Source organism: Tursiops truncatus, chromosome 1 (assembly GCF_011762595.2).
Source record: "Tursiops truncatus isolate mTurTru1 chromosome 1, mTurTru1.mat.Y, whole genome shotgun sequence".
NCBI lineage: Eukaryota > Metazoa > Chordata > Mammalia > Artiodactyla > Delphinidae > Tursiops > Tursiops truncatus.
The window spans coordinates 85,952,313-85,976,322 of NC_047034.1; the positions used below are offsets into that span (position 1 = coordinate 85,952,313).

Below are 24,010 nucleotides of genomic sequence, written 5' to 3' on the forward strand. Positions count from 1 at the left end.
ATGTGGGGGGGGGGGGCCATGTGTGAGGGGAAGTAGTGGAAGGAAGCTGAGAGAAATTGACAGCTTAATGCTGCCCCTGGGGCTCATTTTATGGTTAATTAGGACATGCAAATAAGCTGGAAGTTCATTTGATACCCTCCCTGGCATGGGGTCCGCCTCACACCTGGCCCACTTCCCTGGCAGGTACCGGGGTCCCCTGATTGGCTCAGGCATCTGCTCAGGACCCCACCTGCTTCTCTGTGGCCCTGAGACCAGAGTGTGTCTGTAGGTGATCCCTGGCCACAAGCAGGAACTAGAAGAGTCCCTGTGGCCGGAGGGCCTGCCTAGTCCCCTTCCTTTCTCTTCCCATCCCTTCAGCCCTGGGACCCCTCTTTCCCAGAGGGTCCCTCTTCCTCAAGCACTTCCACTGCACCACCCCTCAGGTGGAGAGCCGAACTCAAACTTGCCCCGAGGACCAGAGACCTGGCTCAGCTCTGTCCCCGCCACGTGGCCCTGTTCCGCAGAGCGCTGTGGCAAGCGGGGGCGCCCCCATCTTTCCCGAGTCACAGCAACACTTCCTACAGGGCCTCCCTAAAGCGGGAGCACAGCCTGTCTCTCGGCGGGTATCTGGCTCTCAGTGCCCGCCAGGTGCCTTCCCCAGCCAGGGCAGTCACGGCACTTCTGCCGGCACCCGGGCATGGGCACTGGATTCTGGAGCCAAACAGGATAGGAGACCCACTTGCCCGTCACTGTGTAAGCTAGAGTGGGTGGCTTAACCTCCCTGAGCCTCACTGTTCTTGGCGTGAAACGGTGAAAACACAGGGCTGCTGTGAGATGTGAAGGACGTGAGGCACCTCGGCCTCTAGAACCCAGCAGAAGCTCAGTATGTATCAGGTGAGCGACCATCCCTTCAGGCGCGGACCAAGTGACCCAGGGCCAAAAACACTGAAAGATCAAGAACAGCTTTCTCAGAGCCTTGGTCTCCTCTTCTGGCCCTATTACCTCACAGAACTGTAACCAGGATCAGAGAAGACAATAAGTGTGAACATGTTTTTGTACATTGTAAAAATATTACCCGGATGGGCTATTTGCCAAACGGCAAACAATTTACACTTTTCCGTGGAAGGATATGTGTGTGCACGTGTGTAGGGGGCTGGGCACGGAGGGGCAGCAGCATAGGCTGAGCTCAGGAATGGTGCTTGAAGACCCCCCACTGCCTGAGGATGTGCTCTAGGGAGCACCCCCACCCCTGCCCGCTCCCTCACAGTAAACCCTCAGGGCCCGCGCATTCCTGGCAAGGACTAGAGAGGTGGACGAGCCAAGTTCTGATGGTTTTGAGGAGTCAGTGTTACCACCCCACACTCTCACCCGCATCGCTCTCTGAAATCATCTTTTTACTGGTCAGAGAGAGGCCTCCAAGGAACAAAGAGGGAGGGAGCCCTTCTCGGGCACCTACTCCTCAACACAACACTTGGGGCAAAAATAATCTGGCAGGGAGCCATGACTGCACCTCACACTCCGCCTTTTCCCTGTATCTTGGCCAGGCTGGGCCCTGGGTCCGGGAGGGAGCAGGGTCTCTGACTCTCCACCAGGTCTCAGGCCACAGCTGCCGCGCTTCTGCTCCCTGGCTTCCACTCCAATGAATCCATTCCCTGTACGCCCCTCTGGACCCACCCCTCAAGACAGCCACCCTGTTCCGGGGGCACAGGAATCACTGCCAAAAATGCCCTCCTGCGTGCTCTGCACCTCCGGCAGAAGCCCACCACGACCCAGCTCTGGGCTCTCCGCCCTGCCCCCTAGTTCTTCCCACTGGCCGTGGTGGGGTGGGGGGCGGGTTCAGGCACAGCAGATGCCACCTGGTTTTGGGGGAGGTGCCCCCATCCAAGGGAAGAATCAGGTTTTGTTTCCCTGTTTCCCCCGCTCTGCACATGTTACTCCCCTGGCTGCTTTCCCTTTCCTCCTGTGCCTCCCCCTCAGGCCCCTTCCTCACCTCCCCCTGCCGACTGGAGGGCCCGCAGCTGCAAGGAAATGCTGCCTGGGCTCTGGGAGGACAGAGGAGGTGAAGGAAGTGTCTTCAAGATCCTGTGACTTCATCCTCATTGGGCCTGTCTTCCGTGGGTGTCTGGAGGCCCAGTCCTTCCCAACAGACCCCAATGGACTTTCTCAGCCTTACTTCTGGGCACTTCCCACCCCCCAACTTGACGCTCCAGGGAGGTGAGCACTTTGCTCCAAGCTTGGGGTTTTTATGCCTCTAGGTCTTTGCATTGCTGTTTCCCCACTGCCTCTGCCCGGCTGACCTGTTGACGCACCTTTCACTCTGCAGTTCAGAGGGCATCTCCTCTGCGAAGCCCTCTCCAGGGGCTTTATCTGTGCCTGTACCCAACCACAGGACTTACTTTGTAAGTCACCCTAGCAACTCCTCTCCCACCACTCCTGTACCTCCAGCACCGCGGAGCACAGGGCTCTCGACGTGACCGCCACTCCTCAGAGTGAACCCTCTGCTGAGCCCGGCTCCTGCATCTCCTGCTTTAGGCAAGACCAGCAGTCAAGGCCCCTCAGCTGCCTCCCCAGGCCCACTTCTCACTCAACTCCTCAGTCCACTCCCCTGGAGAGGGGAGCTGGGGCCAACATCACTTTCGAGAGAGTAAACTCCCCAACCTGAGCCCCCCTCCCCAAGCTGTTGTGTGTTGCCCTCTGTCTCTGGCCCGTTGCTTTGGCATCTCCACCCTAGCTTTCCAGGCCAATCCTACTGTAACACGGGCTGTCTGAGGAGCCCTGGCCCTCCCCTCCCACCCAGCTCCCTGCCCCTGGCATGCTGTCATCTGGCCGCCCAGAGCTCAGGTCCTGCAGATGACCGCAGCCACTTGTCTTCCATGCCTGCTCAATCCCAGTGGCTCCCTCTTTCCATCCTGGAGGACATCGCTTTTACCCCAGCCTCCAAGTTTTATCCCCTTCTACTTGCTCCCTCCCAACAGGTCGTCCTGACCTGGCTCATCCCCTTGTCCTTTTTGGCAACAACATCTGGCCCCAGCCTTACCCTACCATAGGAGTTTTTCTTAACCTGCTTTGCCAGGGATCCCCGCCCCTGCTGGGGACATCGAGTCTGCTAGACTCTGCTTCCCCCATTGTGATTGTGGAGGGTCAGGGTGGGGCAAGGGGGAAGGAAGTTGAGAGCTGGGTGCTCAGCGCCTTCCCTCCCTCCAGCCCCACTACTGGCCACACTCCAGACATTGTCTCCCAGCAAGGCAGCATGCGTATCAGTCGTTTGTGTAGAAGTGGTGGGAAAGGGGAGGGTATCAGGCATAAAAAGTTTTCTAAAAGCAAGAAGTAGCAACATTTGGAGGTTCCTCCAAATGGTGTTCAAGTACAGCAACTGAAATCCCTGCGTAGACTCTGCTCCTCAGGCAGAAGTGCCAAGGCTGGTGACTTCATCCCGGACGGCCACCAAGTAGTCACTCAAAGCCTCCTACGTGCACTGCCTAGGGACGGGCCTAGGGAGCTTCCTCCTCATCACAGGGAGCACCGGGCAGACTGACTCAAGCAGGTGTTAGAATCCCCGATCTGAGGTTCCAAGCATCTGTTCAAATAAGTCAATTTATATTCCAGAAAATACGGGGTTAGGGGACTGTATCAGTGATTTCAAAGGCCCGAAGAATTCCAAAGCTCCTTGTCTTGGCTTCGGGACCCTACAGGGAACACAGGGATCAAATATCTTCTTTAAACTTCTCCATTAAATGTATCCCCTCCCAGGCAAGGCAGACAGGGCCCAGTGCCTAATCCCACAATTCCAAGTCCTACTCTCCATAATGGGAAGACTGCATGCCTAGCATCACTTAACGCCGCTCCTTCAAACTCCCCAACCCACCCACCTAGAGATACTAGTGATGCAAAGGGCAAGGGAGACAGGGGCTACAGAAGTGTGGCTTGGCTTTCACCCGCAAGGGAAGGCCTGAATGATGGGGTCTTGGTGGGAAAGTTGGCACCTACCCAATAGGAGTGGATTAAGGAAAAGAGCCTTCTTAATCAAAATGGTAGATCCCCAGGGAAAGGAAGGGGCTGAAGGGCCAGAGGGGCTGCTGTCTCCTGCTGTGAAGTAACAGTAAAGAAAGGAAAACTTGGGAGGGTGTGAAGGTGGGAACTAATTACCCACCCTGTAGGTACCAAAGGGTCTGAGGGGAGAATTATGTCAAGTGAAGCAGAGGAATACAGAGCAAAAAAAAAAGCCTTTTCTCTTAAATCCTCCCTAACATCTTGGAGTGCCAAAGTGTTAATGCTGGTTCCCTTCTAAACGGAGCGTGTGTCTGGGAATGATCACAACGATAAGCCTCAGAGATCATCGTCATTAGAGACAGAGGGAAAATGGAGTGCGATATGAAGCCCGGGAAGACCACTAGAATCCGTGAGGAGTAGACCTTATGACCTCGTAATCGCCAATCCTCCTCACTTCTGAAATCCCCCCAGCCCTGTCCTCTCCAAGTCTCACCCAGATGATGCTATGCGCTTGTTATTTGCTTAGCTCAACCTACTAGTTGCTGACTTCTTGTTTCAAGGCCTGTCATGATAGGGCTCCAGCCTCTTCTCTCCACATTAACACCAACTGAAACTAGATCACTCCTGGTTCCTGTTTCCTGCGCTTGCTTTTTCCTGCAATCTGCCTGTAACACCTGTTGAAAATTCCACCCTTTAAAGCCTGGTTCAACTCCCCTCTCTGGAAGCATTTCAGATCTCCCAGAACAGAAAGCATCTGTCTCTTCTGTCTCATGCTACTTTGCTTAAAACTTCTTCATGGTACCTTTTATTAGTTCTTTGTAACCTACCAGTTTCTATCCCACATACTGTTTGCCTTCTGCCACTGTAGCCGCCCATGCTCCTATCTGGGTCAGCTTCTTCCCTTACACGCCTCCTCAGTGGACCACTCCTATTAGCACACAAACATGCACTGTTTCATCCAGCTCAACAGTAATCCATGCCTGACATCTCCACTGTCTTTCTTTCTGTTTTCTCCTACACCTACTCCAGACACTGTCCCCTACCACTCCACTGACAGCCCGTCAAGGTCACCAGTGACCTCCGTGTTCTCCTTTGCTAATTCTTCGTCTCCCAACCTCATGACAGAATCCTTGGATCGCTTCTGTCTATACTCAACCCTGGTGATCCTATTCAGCTTCATGTTCTTAAATATTAAATGTAAGCCTCCTGTCCAGACCTCTTCCTCTGAATTCCAGACTCATATCCAACCACCTATTGTACAACTCTAGAATGTGACACACTTTTCACACTTAGTATGTTCAAAGTCGAATTCCTGACCCCCTCCCTCTGCCCCTTCCAAACCCGCTCCTGTCATAATCTTCACTACCTTACTGGCCAAAAATCTTGGAGTCATCTTTGACTCTCTCTCTCTCTCTCTCTCACTCACACACACACACACTCACTCTCTCTCTCTCTCTCCATGTGTCAGCATTTCCTGTTGGCTCCACTTTCCTACCTGATTATTCAGTACCCTAACTGGCCTCTCTGCTTCCATCCTGGGCCCTCTATAGGCTATTCCTAAATAGTATTCCTTATGGTAGGCCGAGTCAGACCATGTTTTATCCTCTGCCAAAAGCTCTTTCGTGGACTCCACTCAGTAAATGCGGAAGGAAGTGTCTTCCCCCATCCCACTACCTCTCTGTTACCTCCTATTACTCTCCTCCTTGATCCCTCTGCTCCAGCCACACTGGCCTCCTTGCTGATCCTTCAACACACCAGGCATATGTCCACCTTATGGCATCTGCAGACCCTTCCCACTGCATGGAAGGCTGTGCTTTCCCCCAGGCAGGTGTATGGGCTACATATTTCCAATATTTATGCAAGAGCAACTTCAGTGAAACCTAAACCTGTGACCCACTACCACCACATTCCTTCTGCCCAGCACTCTTGCCCCTTTACACTGCTTAACTCTTCTGCATAGTACACACACACACACACACACACACACACACACACACACACACACACACACAGCTTTTGCCACTTGCCAGAAACTCCACGAGGGAAGGGATGAAGGGATTTTGGTTTGTATTATTCCCCGATGTAGCCCCAACACGCAGACCACCACCTGGCATACAGTAGAGGCACAATAACTATTTGCTGGTAGGCCTATAAGGATCATGCCTTGTTCTGCTTTGTAAGCCCTACAAGAACTTTTACATGGTTAAAAGTAGGCACAAGAACTTGCATTTGGTTAAGTTTAAAAAAATGCACTGAAAACAACAGCTCAAAATAAGAGTCACATCACTGCTTAAAATGGGAAGGTTTATTAAGGTTTTTCCTCCAAACGAACAGCCAAGCCCATGCTTCTTAAGAGAAGCGATTAGCAGGAAATGTATGTCACACCTTGGGCCCAGAACCACAGGAAGCTTCTTAACAAGCCAAAGAACTTGCATCCCCAATTCACTTTTAAAGCTCTTGTTGATGTCTGCAAAACAGAATCCATGTTGCCTCCCAGAAAACAGAACTAGGCACCCAGTTCAAAGTCTCCAGCTGTTCTCAACAAGAGTATTGAAGCAAGATATGGCATTAAATAAGTGCACTACACATTCAACACATTCAACAAACCCAAGATGAGGTTATAGTAAGAAAAATCCATGTTCAATGCAATGTCTATGCTACATTTTCAAGAATAACTTGCATGTTTTTACATTTTTGGGGAATAGAAATGCTAAAAGCTGGGTGGTTAGACTGCCTCAAAGCTCACATTCATTTCCTCCCCGGCAAGATGGGCTCCTTCCAGATCCTGGACAAGCACCCAAACCACTCTGCCCTTTTAAGTTTGGAGCTGAGTCAAGAGGGGCTATTTTAACACACATTTAAGTAGCACCTTAAATAAGTACAAGACCCAAACAAAACAAAAGGTTATTTTACAAGTTATTTTCCTCCTCCGAATACCTGACAATTTCTTCACACTTTGGTTTCACTACACACATATTTATGAGTGTATTTTACGCCCTCTAACATTCTACTATGATTGCTTACAAAGGAAAATACTGAGGTAATCTTTGTATCTTTCTGTCCCTCAGTCCTGAAAACAAAAATCGGATACGTGAACTGACAAATATATGTGTACCTATGAGGATAATGAGGCAAACTATTTGAAATTGGGCAGGTCCAGAAAATGCAGAATGTTCATATGTGGAGAAAAGCAGCCTCAGACCAAGTAACCTATGTTCATAAAGTTGGTAATAAAGATCAGTATCTTCCCAAGGATTGACTTTTTCCAAGTACATTCTAACTCCAAAGATGCACACGGTTTCACCAAGGAGTAAAAGGCAGCCGGCTATGATGGCAAACCAAGCTGCCAAATACAGGTTCGTTCAAAGTTGTAGGGAAGAGAAAAACACACCAATATCCATCTCTCTCTAAACATTCCTAAGAGAATTTGCCCTGTGGCCACAGTTCAATGAATTACAATGCTATTCATATCTCTGACGAATTTCTTATATCTTCTCTGCCCAATTAAACTGCAAACTCTTGAGGGAGGGCCTTCACACCTCTTTGTGAGGCACACAGTATTTATAGAATAGATGGCTTGAATATCTACTTTTAATTCAATGGTAGAAGTGTTAACTGATACTGAAGCTCCCCCTGGTGGAGGGTAAAATTATAGATTATGTATTAACTTAGTTTCTAAAACTAAGATTGTTTGGGGACACTATGAAGCCATTAAAGTTGTTCGTATTCTAGTGGAAAAAAGCAAACTACCGACTGTGACATCAAGCCTCCTTTAAATTAGATATTACTCATATAACCAAAGTTAATATACTTTAAATAGCCATAAATACTGATATGGTGTCAGTTCTTGAATATTCACCATATGAGATTCATATAATATCCTTGAGGACTTTTTGATTTTTCTGCTATAAAAATATATCGTATTTTCAGGCACCCTCCCCTCTGGAACCAAGACTAAGGACTTCACATAGGGACAATATAAAAACACACCTATCTCACTTTCTGACAGGATACCTTTCCATCTTGCTCAGCAATGGCAGACTTCTTTGAGATAACAATGCATGTCTCTGAATTCAGCTGGTCCTGCTCTGCACACTATTGTGTGCCACAAGGGCATTTTTCTTCACAGTTCTACCTTTATCCCAAGTAGACTGTGTAAGATGTAACAAAGAAATCCAGTACCTGTCGTCTTTTCCTACCATGTCCTAAAACAGAGGACATCAAGTTATGCTCCTAGTCAAGCAGACTGTAACTTGGGAGTTCTTCTTACTTAAAATAATTCCTACTTAATCTGGCAAATAACGACACAATCTATGTAACAGGTAATATTTAGAAATGTTTGCTCGCTTATGAGATGGTTATCTATGATTTTAAGTCCAAAGGAATGTTTGAGAGGTGAGTTTCAAAGCAGAATGACTTTAGAGGACCTTAAAATATGCTACACTGACCTGGACAGACTGGCCCTAATGCTTCACTTATTTTTTTTTTAATTTATTGCATTTATGAGATTTTTGGCCCCTCAGTCCCAGACATATGTATAACTGAATCAGTAGAAGGTAAGTATTAGGTAACTAAGTTTATTAGAAACTTAAAAGAATACAATTTCCAAATTTTCTTTTTACAATATTTTAACATTTTCTCAGGTTGGTCAGAGATTACATTTGAAATCTGATCTTTAAATTTCAATTTAGTAACTGATGGGGCTGACCACACTCCTAGGAAGTCTCAACAAGGCATGAACACTACTTCACACCTAGTTGCAACGAGACAGCATCTAGATCCCTGAGCAATGATTTAGACTTTCTAGGACTGGTTTCCTCCTCAACATTCAGGGACAAGGCACAGGGTTTCCTAAGCTTGTTTCTTTCCTTCTCTAGCACTTAAGTGGCTAACAAGCTGTTTTGCTCTACCTCTATGGTGTACATAAGTCATATCACCCTAGGTCCATGTCCTACTTAAGCCCCACTTTTTGTAAAAAACAGAAAAAAAAACTGGGAAGGAAAGGAAAAGCACCACTATATAGCCAGCTAAAAATTTAACTTAGCAATCTTTTCCATATGACTACCACTATACTACTTCATATACAGTTGAAGAAAAAGCAACTGACACATCCTTTATATGCTTTTTCACTTTTACCCACTTCTCTTAGATTCTTCGATCTATTATAAAGCAAACTTGAAAATATTTACATAACATTTCATTGGTGGACTTATACTCAACAAATTAACAATGGCAAAATGATTCCCTTGAAATTACAACCTGTGGAAGATTTGAAGTAGTAAAAGTTAAACCCTGATACAGTATTAAACTTATCTTTTTACATATAAAAATAATACACAGTGGGATATTTTATTCAATAAGATACAATCTTTAAGATCAAGAGAGAATATACAAAACTATTGTATGTAGTCTGATGTATTTTACTGTATAATAGGAATAAATATATATAGAACAGAAAGTGCGAGGTCTGTTTGTAGAGAAATCACCATTTACTTAGGGGTTTAAAGCCAAGGGTTCTGCAGGTACCAGCCAGGAAGGAGCTACTGCTGCATTTAAAACAATGTGATCATTATAAAATAAAGGCCTTAAATCTATAAACAATAACAAAAACACACAAACCAAATGAAAATGTACTAAAATTTAATCATCCATAAAAGCTGTAATTTAATCTGACAGTAAAACACAAGAAGCAATATTAGAGGTGGTTTAGTATATTATATATTTTAGCTTTGAAAGCCATAGAAATCAGTTATCCCAGTTTTTTTCTCTATAAAAGACCCATTTTTCCAAAGCATTATGCACAAACAATTTTAATTAGAATATAATGACAGAATGATATTTCATAATTTTTTAAATATAAAATGAAGTCAATGACTCAAAAAAGTTATCTGCTGCAATGAGTCTGAGGGGAAATTTTCATAATCTATACCATTACAGATATAAAGTATAATGGTTCAACTTTTTAGTGCTTGACAGGGAGGAAACATGATAAAAAGGTCAATATGAAATCATTTGATTATAGTAGCAATATCTAACATTTGAAATGCATCCATGCTCTTTTGTATAATCATATTAGAGTCAAGTATATTTATTTTCACATCTGTTATAACTGCTATTGCAAAGGAGAAATACTATTGTCTTATTTTCCAAGAGATATACACAGAGCAATTCTTTTCTCCAGGGAACTTGTGCAAACCAATATAAGATCTAAACTCTTCACATAATATATAAAACAGGAGAAGCCTCTTCAGATTTATTTTTTGAAGTCTGGAATGCTGGCACTTTCCAATTAGGCAACAGTTCTTCATTCCTGTAATCTAGAACATTGAATAGATACAGATATATATATACTGATATATATGGTTAACCTTGATGTCAGAAGATGATAGTAAATAAGTAGATACATAATAATACAGAGAGAAATAATGATTTTGGCTGATCATTATTAGATAACTAAATTATATTAAACATATATAGTAACAAGGCTATTTTAAACTCCTTTTAAAAATGTTTAAAAAATAGTTTTATTGTACTTAGTGGTTCACAATATATCTGGCAGTCCTGTCTGTAAAGAGGAAAACAGTGATTATTTCATTTCTACCCCAGTATCATCTTATTTTTAAAGGTTCCTTTTCCACTAAGGAAACAACTCATGCCTGCATCAACTTCCCAATGGAAATTCTTTATTCAACCATTTTATGATTATTTATATTAGGGTTACCTATTCCAATTCAGGCTAGGACAAGAAGAAACGATACAGAAAGAGCTGATGCCCATTTTCAAGGGCAGAAGACTCAAAGTTAGGTTTACTGCTCAGCAGAAAAGAATTAGGTTAAAGGAATAATTTCCTGAAGATGAATTTCTTTCCTCAGTTTAAAAAAGTAGGACATATTAGAAAGAGACTAACACGCTTCAGTATGATTTTGCCTAACGGCTAGGGCTAGGTAAGCTGCCCTTAAGGTTCACATACCCTTAATAAAACCATTTATAGTGGCTATTTAAATTTATTCCATATCTCAGTACTTCTTAAATGGGATCAACATAGCACTTCAAGTCTATAATCACAGCAAAATGCTCTGCAAAGTATTCTGATTACTAAGTGACCTGTTATTTGGTATTATCAAATATGCACAGAGATCTCAGGTAACATTAAATATACTGTAAGCTGAATTACCTATCAGAGCCTAAGAATTTATGCAACCAGGATGAAAGTCTTATTTCTAGATTTAGGTCAAGATTTCTTTCCTCTAAGGTAACACTCATAGTAGTACACTGTAGGGTGTACGTGAATGAATCTGCCCAATAGGCCAGGAGACGGCACCTCTTCCTTTAGACATAAGCTAAAAGGACATTTTCTGAGAACTGGACATTAAACGAGGGTCAGCTAAGATAATGATAAAAATGAGCCAGTCAGGGGCTTCCCTGGTAGTGCACTGGTTAAGAATCCGCCTGCCAATGCAGGGGACACGGGTTCAAGCCCTGGTCCGGGAAGATCCTACATGCCATGGAGCAACGAAGCCTGTGCGCCACAACTACTGAGCCCCGCACTCTAGAGCCTGCAAGCCACAACTACTGAGCCCATGTGCCACAACTACTGAAGCCCACGCTCCACAACAAGAGAAGCCACCACAATGAGAGGCCTGCACACCACAACGAAGAGTAGCCCCCGCTCGCCGCAACTAGAGAAAGCCCGTGCACAGCAACGAAGAACCAAAGCAGCCAAAAAAAAAAAAAAAAGCCAGACAACTAACTGTAGAAGAGTTAAATACATTTCAGAACAGGAACTGGAGTTCTCATTTTTTTCTACCTTTGTACCCTTACCTAAAGAAACACAAATACTATCAACTTTAACAATAATCACCTTCAAGGAGCTGATGATTTATAGTTACTGACTCAAGATTTCACTAAAAGCCTAAGCAAGCATTTGGCCAGAAGCTGTTTTTCCAAAATCTCACTATCCAGAGGCAATCTGTGACCTTTACTCCTTTCTGTCTATTTTCCCTCTACTTCATTTCAAAAAGGGGTACAATTACTCAGTTGTTTCCCCTAAGAGAGTTTCATTCATATCTCTAAGGAAGCACATATTAGTTAATTTGATGCTCCAGAAGATGTAATCTACTAAACAGACCCAAGAGACCTACAAGAGTTTTAGCACAACCAACTCTCCTCTAAGCGGACCCAGTTTAGTAACAGTCCCATAATTAGCATCAAATTACATCATAAATCCACTCCATGAAAGTATTCTTTTATGGTAATGTTTACAGAGTTGATGAACATAAGTAAAAACTGTTCAGGGGATTTAAATATATAAGTAAGGGAAAACAAATGGTCCCACATGGCCTGGTTGCTTACGTGATAGGCAGCGATAGGCAGCTTCAATGCGGCCACTAATTTCTCTCCAATGGGTTCACTTAATGAAAACTTAAGTGGTACTTAAAGTTGACTACTACCTACAGACCTATAGAAGAAACATTTGAAAGACGTCAACCCACACCTGAGAGGAAATGACTTCTAAAACTACACTGACATACCAACACACATCCAGCAGAATGGCTCAAGTTACAAAGACTGACAATACCAAATTTGGGGAGGATGTGGAACTCGTAAACTGCTAGTAGGTGTGTAAACTGGTACAACTACTTGGAAAAATTTCTTAGCAGTATCCACCAAAGCTACCACATATATAGTGTATAGTCTGGCCATTTCATTCATACACACACACACACACACACACACACACACACATACACACACACACACCAAACAGAAATGCATGCACATGTACATAAAGACTTGTACAAGAAAGTGCACAGGACAGCTTCATCTACCACAGGGCAGACAGCAGAAGCAAGAAGAACTACAATCCTGAAGCCTGTGGAACAAAACCCACATTCACAGAAAGACAGACAAGATGAATAGGCAGAGGGCTATGTACCAGATGAAGGAACAAGATAAAACCCCAGAAAAACAACTAAATGAAGTGGAGATAGGCAACCTTCCAGAAAAAGAATTCAGAATAATGATAGTGAAGATGATCCAGGACCTCAGAAAAAGAACGGAGGCAAAGATCGAGAAGATGCAAGAAATGTTTAACAAAGATCTAGAAGAATTAAAGAACAAACAGACGAACAATACAATAACTGAAACGAAAACTACACTAGAAGGAATCAATAACTGAGGCAGAAGAACGGTAAGTGCCTGGAAGATAGAATGGTGGAATTCACTGCTGTGGAACAGAATAAAGAAAAAAGAATGAAAAGAAATGAAGACAGCCTAAGAGGCCTCTGGGACAACATTAAACGCAACAACATTCGCTTTATAGGGAGGGGTCCCAGAAGGAGAAGAGAGACAGAAAGGACCAGAGAAAATATTTGAAGAGATTATAGTCAAAAACTTCCCTAACATGGGAAAGGAAATAGCCAACCAAGTCCAGAAAGCACAGCGACTCCCATACAGGATAAACCCAAGGAGAAACATGACGAGACACACAGTAATCAAATTGGCAAAAATTAAAGACAAAGAAAAATTATTGAAAGCAGCAGGGGAAAAATGACAAATAACATACAAGGGAACCCCCATAAGGTTAACAGCTGATTTCTCAGCAGAAACTCTACAAGCCAGAAGGGAGTGGCATGATATACGTAAAGTGATGAAAGGGAAGAACCTACAACCAAGATTACTCTACCTGGCAAGGATCTCATTCAAATTCGATAGAGAAATCAAAAGTTTTACAGACAAGCAAAAGCTAAGAGAATTCAGCACCACCAAACCAGCTCTACAACAAATGCTAAAGGAACTTCTGTAAGTGGGAAACACAAGAGAAGAAAAGGACCTACAAAAACAAACCCAAAACAATTAAGAAAATGGTCATAGGAACATACATATTGATAATTACCGTAAACGTGAATGGATTAAATGCTCCAGCCAAAAGACACAAGCTTGCTGAATGGATACAAAAACAAGACCCATATATATGCTGTCTACAAGAGACCCACTTCAGACCTAGGGACTGAAAGTGAGGGGATGGAAAAAGATATTCCATGCAAATGGAAATCAAAAGAAAGCTGGAGTAGCAACACTCATTATCAGATACAATAGACTTTAAAATAAAGAATGTTACAAGAGACAAGGAAGGACACTACATAATGATCAAGGGATCAATCCAAGAAGAATCTATAACAATTATAAATATATATGCACCCAACATAGAGCACCTCAATACATAAGGCAACTGCTAACAGCTATAAAAGAGGAAATTGACAGTAACACAATAATAGTGGGGGACTTTTAACACCTCACTTACACCAATGGACAGATCATTCAAACAGAAAATTAATAAGGAAACAGAAGCTTTAAATGACACAACAGACCAGATAGATTTAATTGATATTTATAGGACATTCCATTCCAAAACAGCAGATTACACTTTCTTCTCAAGTGTGCATGGAACATTCTCCAGGATAGATCACATCTTGGCTCACAAAATCAAGCCTCAGTAAATTTAAGAAAATTGAAATCATATCAATCATCTTTTCTGACCACAACACTATGAGATTAGAAATCAATTACAGGGAAAAAAATGTAAAAAATACAAACACACGGAGGCTAAACAATACGTTACTAAATAACCAAGAGATCACTGAAGAAATCAAAGAGGAAATCAAAATATACCTAGAAACAAATGATAATGAAAATACGACGATCCAAAACCTATGGGATGCAGCAAAAGCAGTTCTAAGAGGGAAGTTTATAGCTATACAAGCCTACCTCAAGAAACAAGAGGAGTCTCAAATAAACAATCTTACCTTACACCTATCTAACCTTACATCTAAAGGAACTAGAGAAAGAAGAACAAACAGAACCCAAAGTTAGCAGAAGGAAAGAAATCATAAAGATTCAGAGCAGAAATAAATGAAATAGAAACAAAGAAAAAAATAGCAAAGATCAATAAAACTAAAAGCTGGTTCTCTGAGAAGATAAACAAAATTGATAAGCCATTAGCCAGACTCATCAAGAAAAAGAGGGAGAGGACTCAAGTCAATAAACTTAGAAATGAAAAAGAAGTTACAACAGACACCACAGAAATACAAAGCATCCTAAGGGACTACTTACTACAAGCAACTCTATGCCAATAAAATGGACAACCTGGAAGAAATGGACAAATTCTTAGAAAGCAATAGAAAATATGAACAGACCAATCAGAAGTAGTGAAATTGAAACTGTGATTAAAAATATTCCAACAAGGGCTTCCCTGGTGGCACAGTGGTTGAGAGTCCGCCTGCCGATGCAGGGGACACGGGTTCGTGCCCCGGTCCGGGAAGATCCCACATGCCGTGGAGCGGCTAGGCCCGTGAGCCATGGCTTCTGAGCCTGCGCGTCCGGAGCCTGTGCTCTGCAACGGGAGAGGCCACAACAGTGAGAGGCCCGCGTACCGTGCAAAAAAAAAAGAAAAAAAAAAAATTTCCAACAAACAAAAGCTCAGGACCATATGGCTTCACAGGGGAATTCTATCAAACATTTAAAGAAGAGCTAACAACCATCCTTCTCAAACTCTCCCAAAACATTGCAGAGGAAGGCACACTCCCAAACCCATTCTATGAGGCCACCATCACCCTGATACCAAAACCAGACAAAGATACTACAAAAAGAGAAAATTACAGACCAATATCAATGATGAATATAGATGCAAAAATCCTCAACAAAATACTAGCAAACAGAATCCAACAGCACATTAAAAGGATCATACACCAGGATCAAGTGGGATATATCCCAGGGATGCAAGGATTCTTCAATATATGCAAATAAATCAATGTGATACACCATATTAACAAATTGAAGAATTAAAAACCATATGATCATCTCAAAAAAAAAAAAGAAAAAGAAAAAATAGAAAGTGCACAGGCACCATACTTGTTCCTGGAAAGAACCCAAATGTCCATCAACAGTAGAATACATAAATATATTGCTAGTATAGTCATACAATAAAAATAAACTACTGCTGTATGCAACAAGGATTATTCTCAAAAACATTTTTGAGTGAAAGAAGCCACACATAAAATAACACATTAAGTGTTTTTGTTTCTGTTAAGTTCAGAGAGGCAAAACTAATCCATTGTGTCAGGAATCAGGGCTGGGATTACATCTGAGGAGGAATGACTATTACTGATATATATGTGTGCTCACTTTGAAATATTTCATCAAAAAAAATTTATTTTCAGATAAACCACTGTTCCACTTCAATTCAGCTTGAATTTCGGTGTGACCTTGGAAGGCTTTCTATTCATTGAACCACTATTGTTTGGACACCCATTCTGTACCAGGCACTGGGGATGTACTGGTGAGTAAAACAGACATGATCCTTGCCCTCCCTCAGACAGCTTAGAATCTCATGGAGAAAAAGACAAATTATCCAGTAGATGAACATATCTATAAGTTATATAAAACATTTACAAATTACAGAAGCCTGGAAATACCCTAAGAGGTGAAATGGGAAGTGGTTACTGTTGGGGAAAGCCCCAAATAAGAGGATGAGAAAGGTATCTGCTCTGCTTTTAGCATCTTACCTGGCTCAGAGCTGCTGCTTATTGTGGGTCTAAAGCAGCAGACATGATTTCTTTTTAGGCTTCTTCTTTTCCACTGGTGTTTTTCTATTTATCTGTCTGACCAGGTCATAAAATATCTAAATAAAAACAAGAAAAAGTACTTATTTAACCAATATTTGAGACCTTGTTCCACAAAACAATCTTGATTGTGTGAAATATTATTCTGCTCTTGGATCTGTATTTTGCTGCTTCTTAGAAACAGCAGGTTTCTAAGAAGCCTCAGCTGATTTTCAGTCAGGGTAAAGCACAACTTACCTACTTACAATGAGGGAAATACACTTGCTCTTAGAGATATTCAATAACAAATTAGTAAAAAGAATTAGTAGTGAAAAAAACAAGATAGTGAAGTGGAATCTTTGATGCTTCAAAAACCTAATTATTAAGAGAACAGTTAATGCTTCACTTATATCTTTATACTTGCTTTATTTTTTAAAAAGTTCAAACTTACAGAAAAGTTGCAGGTACCAAGAACTTATGTATTTTCTTCACCCATATTCACCAGTTAGTAATATTTTGCCAAATGTACATTTTTCCAAAGAAGAAATGCAGATGGCCAACAGGCACATAAAAAGATGCTCAACATCACTCATCATCAGGGAAATGCAAATCAAAACCACAATGAGATATCACCTCACACCTGTTAGAATGGCAATTATCAAAAAGAACACAAATAACAAATGTTGATGAAGATGTGAAGAAAAGGGAACCCTCCTACACTGTTGGTGGGAATGTAAATTGGTGCAGCCACTGTGGAAAACAGTATGGAGGTTTCTCAAGAAAACGAAAAATAGAGCTACCATATGACCCAGCAATTCCACTCCTGGGTATATATCCAAAAAAACCCAAAAACACTAATTTGAAAAGATACATGCACCCCATGGGACTTCCCTGGTGGTCCAGTGGGTAACACTCCATGCTCCCAATTCAGGGGGCCCGGGTTCGATCCCTAGTCAGGAACTAGATCCCACACGCATGCTGCAACTAAGAGGTCCGCATGACGCAACTAAAAAAAAAGATCCCTAGTGCCACAACTAAGACCTGGCGCAGCCAAAGTAAGTAAGTAAGTAAGTAAAGAAGTAAATAAATAAATATTTTTTAAAAAGATACATGCACCCCAATGTTCATAGCAGCATTATTTGCAACTGCCAAGATATGGAAGTGTCCATCAACAGATGAGTGAATAAAGAAGATGTGGTGTATATATACAATGGAATACTACTCTGCTATAAAGAACGAAATTTTGCCATTTGCAGCAACATGGATGGACTTAGAAGGCATTATGCTAAGTGAAATAAGTCAGACAAAGACAAATATTGTGTGATATCATTTATATGTGCAATCTAAAAAATACAACGAACTAGTGAATATAACAAAAAAGAAGCAGACTCACAGATACAAAGAACAAACTAGTGGTTACCAGTGGGGAGAGGAAGGGGGGAGGGGCAATATAGGGGTAGGGGTTAAGAGGTACAAACTATTAGGTATAAAATAAGCTACAACGATATATGGGGAATATATGGGGAATAGCAACATGGGGAATATAACCAATATTTTATAATAACTATAAATGGAGTAAAACCTTTAAAAATTATGAATCACTACACTGTACACCTATAACATATAATATTGTACAGCAAACTATACTTCAATTTAAAAAATAATGGTCCTAAGATTACAAGCCTAAATTAATTGTTGAAGGGGGGACCCCTTCATTTACCCCCCTTTGGGATAAACAGATTTATCCCAAAGCTATTGATTCATTTATATTCTTTTCTTTCTGGTCCATCCTACCCACTCTCCCATTTTCTTTCAACCATTTAATTCTATTATCTTATTTCTAAGAAAGTTGAAAACTTAAGAGTTTATGAACAAAATGGTAGTTTCTGTTTCACAGCTCCAAAGCCCTTCAAGAACTTAATGTTCATAAGCCATAAACAAAATCTCATTAGTTCCCCAGCCTCAGTGCATGATCTATAAGTGAAAAATAACAAAAGGATAAACTAAAATAGTAAATTAATCAAAACAGCATGTTTCTTCATGGTAGCCATGGGTTTCTGGTACTAAACAAAATGGTAACTGGTTTTGTGGTATTACCCTTAAGGATTTCCTTGGCAAACGGTGCCTACCTCACAGCAGCAATGATGAGGGCAAGTTCGAACTATAGTTATTTGGTTAGATATGCTGAAAGCCCTCAGTCTAGGTTCTTCCTCATCCTTCTGAAAAATCTAAAAGGAACACAGAATAATTTCTCAATCCCTCTATCACTCCTTAATTGGGATGTTTTGATTCCAATTATTATTCCAGCATCAGCAAAGAACAATTAATTCTTGATTAAGACTGATGTGATTCTGATACAACTATGTACTACTTTCAAAACACAACAAAAATGATGAGTTTTTAAAAAAAATATTTATTTATTTTTACTTATTTATTTATTTTGGCTGTGCCGTGTCTTAGCTGTGGCACGTGGGATCTTCGTTGCAGCATGCGGGACCTTTTTTTTTTTTTTTAAGTTGAGGCATGCAGACTTCTTACTTGCGGCGTGCATGCGGGATCTAGTTCCCCGACCAGGAATCAAACCTGAGCCCCCTGCATTGGGAGAATGGAGTCTTACCCACTGGACCTCCAGCGAAGTCCCAAGAGTTTTTTTTTAAAAAATTATATATTCTCTGATATAGATAGTAGAGAATTAGAGGGCAATTTAGTTAAGCAGGATGTTCCTGTATGATTTCAAACTTGAGTCCAAGAGTTCAATCATGTGAAAGTATGATCTCTCTATCTTCAGGCACTCAGAAATCACACACATATTTTCAAGGCATTAGCTGTCTGAGGAACTATTAACTACCCCCAAAACTCCACAGTTGGATTATTAGGCTATCAAGAGAGAAATATTAAAAGAAAGAAATTATTACACTCTCAAGAATTTCTAGCATAAAGTTTGTATGTTTTCCAAAAGAGTAAAGAACCTTAAGTAGCTAATGTATTTCATTTTGTTGTATTTTTTTTCTATTTTTGTTTTATAAACCTTCATGTCAACGGTTGATTTCAACGAGGCTACTGTGAAAAAGCACCTCTGCTGCATGGGAAACTGAAACCCAGAAGAGGGAGATCTAGTAGCATGTAAGTTCCCACAAACAGGTAATGCTTGAAAGGTAAGGAATACCTCCGGTCCACTGTGTTCACTGGACCCTGGCCCAACTCAACCTCGGCCGAGTCCTATGAACTTGGTGGTCGGGTACCAGTGAGGGTGATCACAGGACAGCAGGAACTATATCTCTAAGGCCAATCATCCTGCAGATGGTGACCGTGCACTACTACTCCCCTAGCCAAGCTCATTGTTTTAGCTCATGTGTTTATGTGTTTTACCTTAACGTTCTCTCTCTTTTCTTTTTTGGTGGTGGTGTGGGGGAAACTAAACCAAAAATCAACATTTTATGATCAGCCATGTTTTTCAGGATAACATCTATGAAACTGTAATTCCACAACAGAGAAAGTTGAAACTAGAAGCATTTCATACTTCCTTTCATTTACTTGGCAGTGAATTACAAATAACTGTTGTTGAAGATCTCAGCAGGACTTGTTCCCCATTAGGATGTAAACTTCTTGAGGGCAAGAATAGTCTCTGTCTAAATGACTGTTACCCTGGTGCCTAACACAGTGGAACATAGGAACACAATGAATATTTGCTGAATAAATAAAATTTATGAATTTCTTATTTTTATGTATTTATTAAAACTGGTTTTATCTGAAAGACAAGCTTTGACTTATTATTTGTAAAACTTATTTATTTATTTATGGCTGCGTTGGGTCTTCATCGTGGTGCGCGGGTTTCTCATTGCGGTGGCTTCTCTTTGCTGTGGAGCACGGGCTTTAGGGCGTGGGCACGTGGGCTCAGCTGCTCCGCGGCATGTGGGATCTTCCCGGACTGGGGCTCAAACCCGTGTCCCCTGCATTGGCCGGCGGGTTCTTAACCACCTCGCCACCAGCGAAGTCCCACAACCTTAAATTTTCTTCGTGCCACACGTTTAAAGTAATTTGGTCATTTAAAAAGTCAAATAATAGTCTACAACCATAATATCAGTGAAGGAAAAGTGACCAAAAGAACCAAAGGCCAGAGAGGAATCATAAGCAAAAACACACCAGAGGACTCTGATAACCTAAACCAGTCTTAACTCTCATCTATGTTGTAAGTGTGCTGAACTCTGACTGATTACCTGTGATGCTACAAATGGCAAGCACACTGGCAAATGAACACTTCTGTACTACTGGGAAAGGAAAGAAGCCTATTCTGCTTTTTTTTTTAAGAAAAAAAAGGCTTATGTTAAAATTAACAAAAAGCAAAGGAACCTCTTAAGATTTTGCTTGGATGTAGTGGTTGCAGTTGGGGATTGCACTAATCTTTTAGGGATCCAGTAAACTATTGGCCCTTTACATCCAGGCAGGCAAGCTTACTTGTTAAGCATTCCTGTCCCCAGCTATGTTCTCAGGATAGTGGAGTAGTTAAGTCATGGACAAAAAAAGCCTTGTGCACCTGCTGTTATCAGGCCTAAAAGACCGAGTGAATCATAGTTCTGTATCCATCCACACTCACACAGATTCTTCCCTTTGAGTCATGCACCAAAGGGAAGCAGGACTCAAAACACCAAATTCCGTGATATCTTTCTGTACAACATAAGTTCAGTACAGTAACTACTTTGATTTTTTTATTTTTCTACTTGACTTTACAACCTTTTTACACACATCTGTATAGGTAATTGTTATAATACAAGGGTGATGTGACAATTTTCACACACCACTTTCTGGCTTATCATTTAGAGGCTTAGCAGGACTTTAAAAAACATATTCTTTAACTTAAACCATCTCTTTGCCAACAAGGTAAATATAAGTGTCCTCATCACAGCCAACAAAGTGATTTCATATAAGAGAAGGAATAAGGTTTCTAGGAATTACTTAGTGTTTTCCATAAATTGATAGATAAATACTTAAAAGAACACCACTTTTTCTTTTTTAAAAAATGTTTTTGGCTGTTAACTTGAAAGAAAGGAAACTAAAAAGGCACTTATTTGTGCTACCTAGCAGCTGTAGTTTACCTCATTAACGTTGATCTTCGACTTTGCAGAAGATTCTAAAAAGGCACAGTTACACCACTGTCTTGCTAAATTCTGACCCTGTTCTTTGCCAACTACTCGCTCATCTTCCAGGTCACATTTATTACCAACCAAAATCATTGGAACCTGCGAGAAGGAAAAAATCATATAATAAGCCCTAACATACTTGTTACTCAGCCTTTTATAAGTAAGCAACTACCAGTCACCAACTGAAATGTGTTAGTTAGGACTATAATCTTCATCAAGTGCTTAAAAAAAGGTGTATGTACGTGTGTTGGGGGGAAAATGGAGGGGGAAGAGACAGAAAAAATATGGACAAGATTCTACAACACTGATCTGCTAAATTATTTTAAGACTATAATCCCAAAATGCTCAGGTGGACTAATGCTAATGGCTGAATTCCAAGTAGAAAAATCTGAAGGAAAAGGAACCTCCTGCAATACTCATTGTCTTGGTGTGTTTTAAGTGCCTCATCTCACAGGACCAAAAAATGCCAATAGTAGCGGCAAGACCAACACGTTAATAAGTTTTACTTCTACAACTGACATCTAGATCTGAAGACTAGCTTAGGTGAGATATTAAGGAAAAGAATAAAAATACAGCCACTGAGTAGCTATGTCTTCGTCTACAACTCAATCTTTAGTTTATTACATGGGATAAAGAGATTAACATTACCAGAATTCAGTGATTTGCATGTAATTGCCTATGAAAAGAGAACTCTCTTAGATGAATTAGTCATGGGAAGAAAGAGAACTATTCATTAGGTTATGGTTGGTCATGAGTCATATGGTGCAAATTCCTCCCGCCTACAGTATTACCCAAAGTTGAGGTCTTAAGCAGGTGCCTATGTTCCCATTAATAATGAGAGAGAACACACAAAAACAGAAAAGAAGGTACAAATGAAATTTTATATCCTAATTTATACAACTTTTGAAAAAGGAACTTTCTGTAGCTCAAAACTGAGACAAACGTAAAATATACATTTAATCTTTGCGAAAAGGCAAAACAACAATGATGTTATTCATCAAATAAGACAAGAATTCTAAAACAGTATATTTTACCACAATAAAATATTAACATTAAAAAAAGAATTCTAAAACAAAAACAAAAAAATATATAAAAATGTAAGTTAATTAAAATCTTTAACATAATTCAAAGGAAAAAACTAAGTAAAAACTGTACCAACAGAATTTTAGAAATAGGAACACAGCATTACGGTTCTTAATAATGTTCTCTGAACACTGTTTCTGACATAACTACCAACTTTCCAAGCCCAACTGGAGTCCCCCTTCTTCTACCAAGTACTCTTTGATTCTTCTTTCTCCACTCCACTTATGACCCACATAGCACCATGTAGGTCATAAGTGCAGTAGAGAAAGAAGAACTTTACATACGTGTCCTTCTTTTCTAATCATCTCAGCATATTATCTGTAGGTAAATTTAGAAAGCTTAAAAACGTTTTTGGTCACCAGGGCTCTTAGGCGCATGGTAAATACCCTCTAAATCCTCTACTGATAGAGAAAATGGACACTTTTTATTTGGCCATAGAGAGATGGCAGTATGCTATATATAGAGAGAAATACTTACATCTTCTGTGTCCTTAACCCGTAAAATCTGTTCCCTCAGGTCTTGTAAGTCATTAAATGTGGACTGAGCTGTAATAGAATATACTAGTGCAAACCCTTGGCCATTCTTCATATACAAATCTCTCATCGCTGTAAATTGCTCCTATAATAAAAAATATGCAATTATAAATATGACTTCTTAAATGTATATTGAAACAATTTAAATCAGAATAATCACAAGTGAGCTACTGAATTTTTTTTTTAATGTATGTATGTATGTATATATAAATATTTTTTGGCTGCATTAGGTCTTCGTTGCTGCACGCGGGCTTTCTTTAGTTGCGAGCGGGGGCTGCTCTTCGTTGCGGTGCACGGGCTTCTTATTGCGGTGGCTTCTCTTGTTGTGGAGCACGGGCTCTAGGCACACGGGCTTCAGTAGTTGCAGTACGCAGGCTCAGTAGTTGTGGCTCGCGGGCTCCAGAAAGCAGGCTCAGTAGTTGTAGTGCACGGGCTTAGTTGCTCCGCGGCATGTGGGATCTTCCTGGACCAGGGCTCAAACCTGTGTCCCCTGCACTGGCAGGCAGATTCGTAACCACTGCACCATCAGGGAAGCCCTGAATTCTTTATTACATGTTATCATGACAGGAAACATAAGACGTGATACACGGTTTCTGGAAAATTTGACATGAATGTCCCTGTCCCCTACGTACATGACTAGAAACAGCTACAGAATTAGAACGGAAATCTTAACCACTTTAATTTGTTT

The 24,010-nt window shown here is 41.3% G+C and overlaps 1 protein-coding gene across 3 annotated transcripts in view; it reads right to left on the reverse strand.

Moving 5' to 3' along the window:
* Positions 1-9,592: 9,592 nt before the first annotated feature.
* RAP1A (RAP1A, member of RAS oncogene family) overlaps positions 9,593-24,010 on the reverse strand; it is a 73,697-nt gene continuing 59,279 nt past the window's right edge. For 2 of the 3 annotated variants that reach the window (XM_073809589.1, XM_073809595.1), the window contains exons 5-8: positions 23,267-23,407; positions 21,662-21,805; positions 16,533-16,648; positions 9,593-10,286 (exon numbers count right to left, since the gene is read on the reverse strand). In XM_073809589.1, the coding sequence (XP_073665690.1) occupies positions 16,562-16,648; positions 21,662-21,805; positions 23,267-23,407 (372 nt within the window). In that variant the 3' untranslated portion in view covers positions 9,593-10,286; positions 16,533-16,561. Of the gene's footprint in view, positions 10,287-16,528; positions 16,649-21,661; positions 21,806-23,266; positions 23,408-24,010 lie in introns of those variants that run through there. The other variant, XM_073809599.1, reaches the window with a different exon arrangement.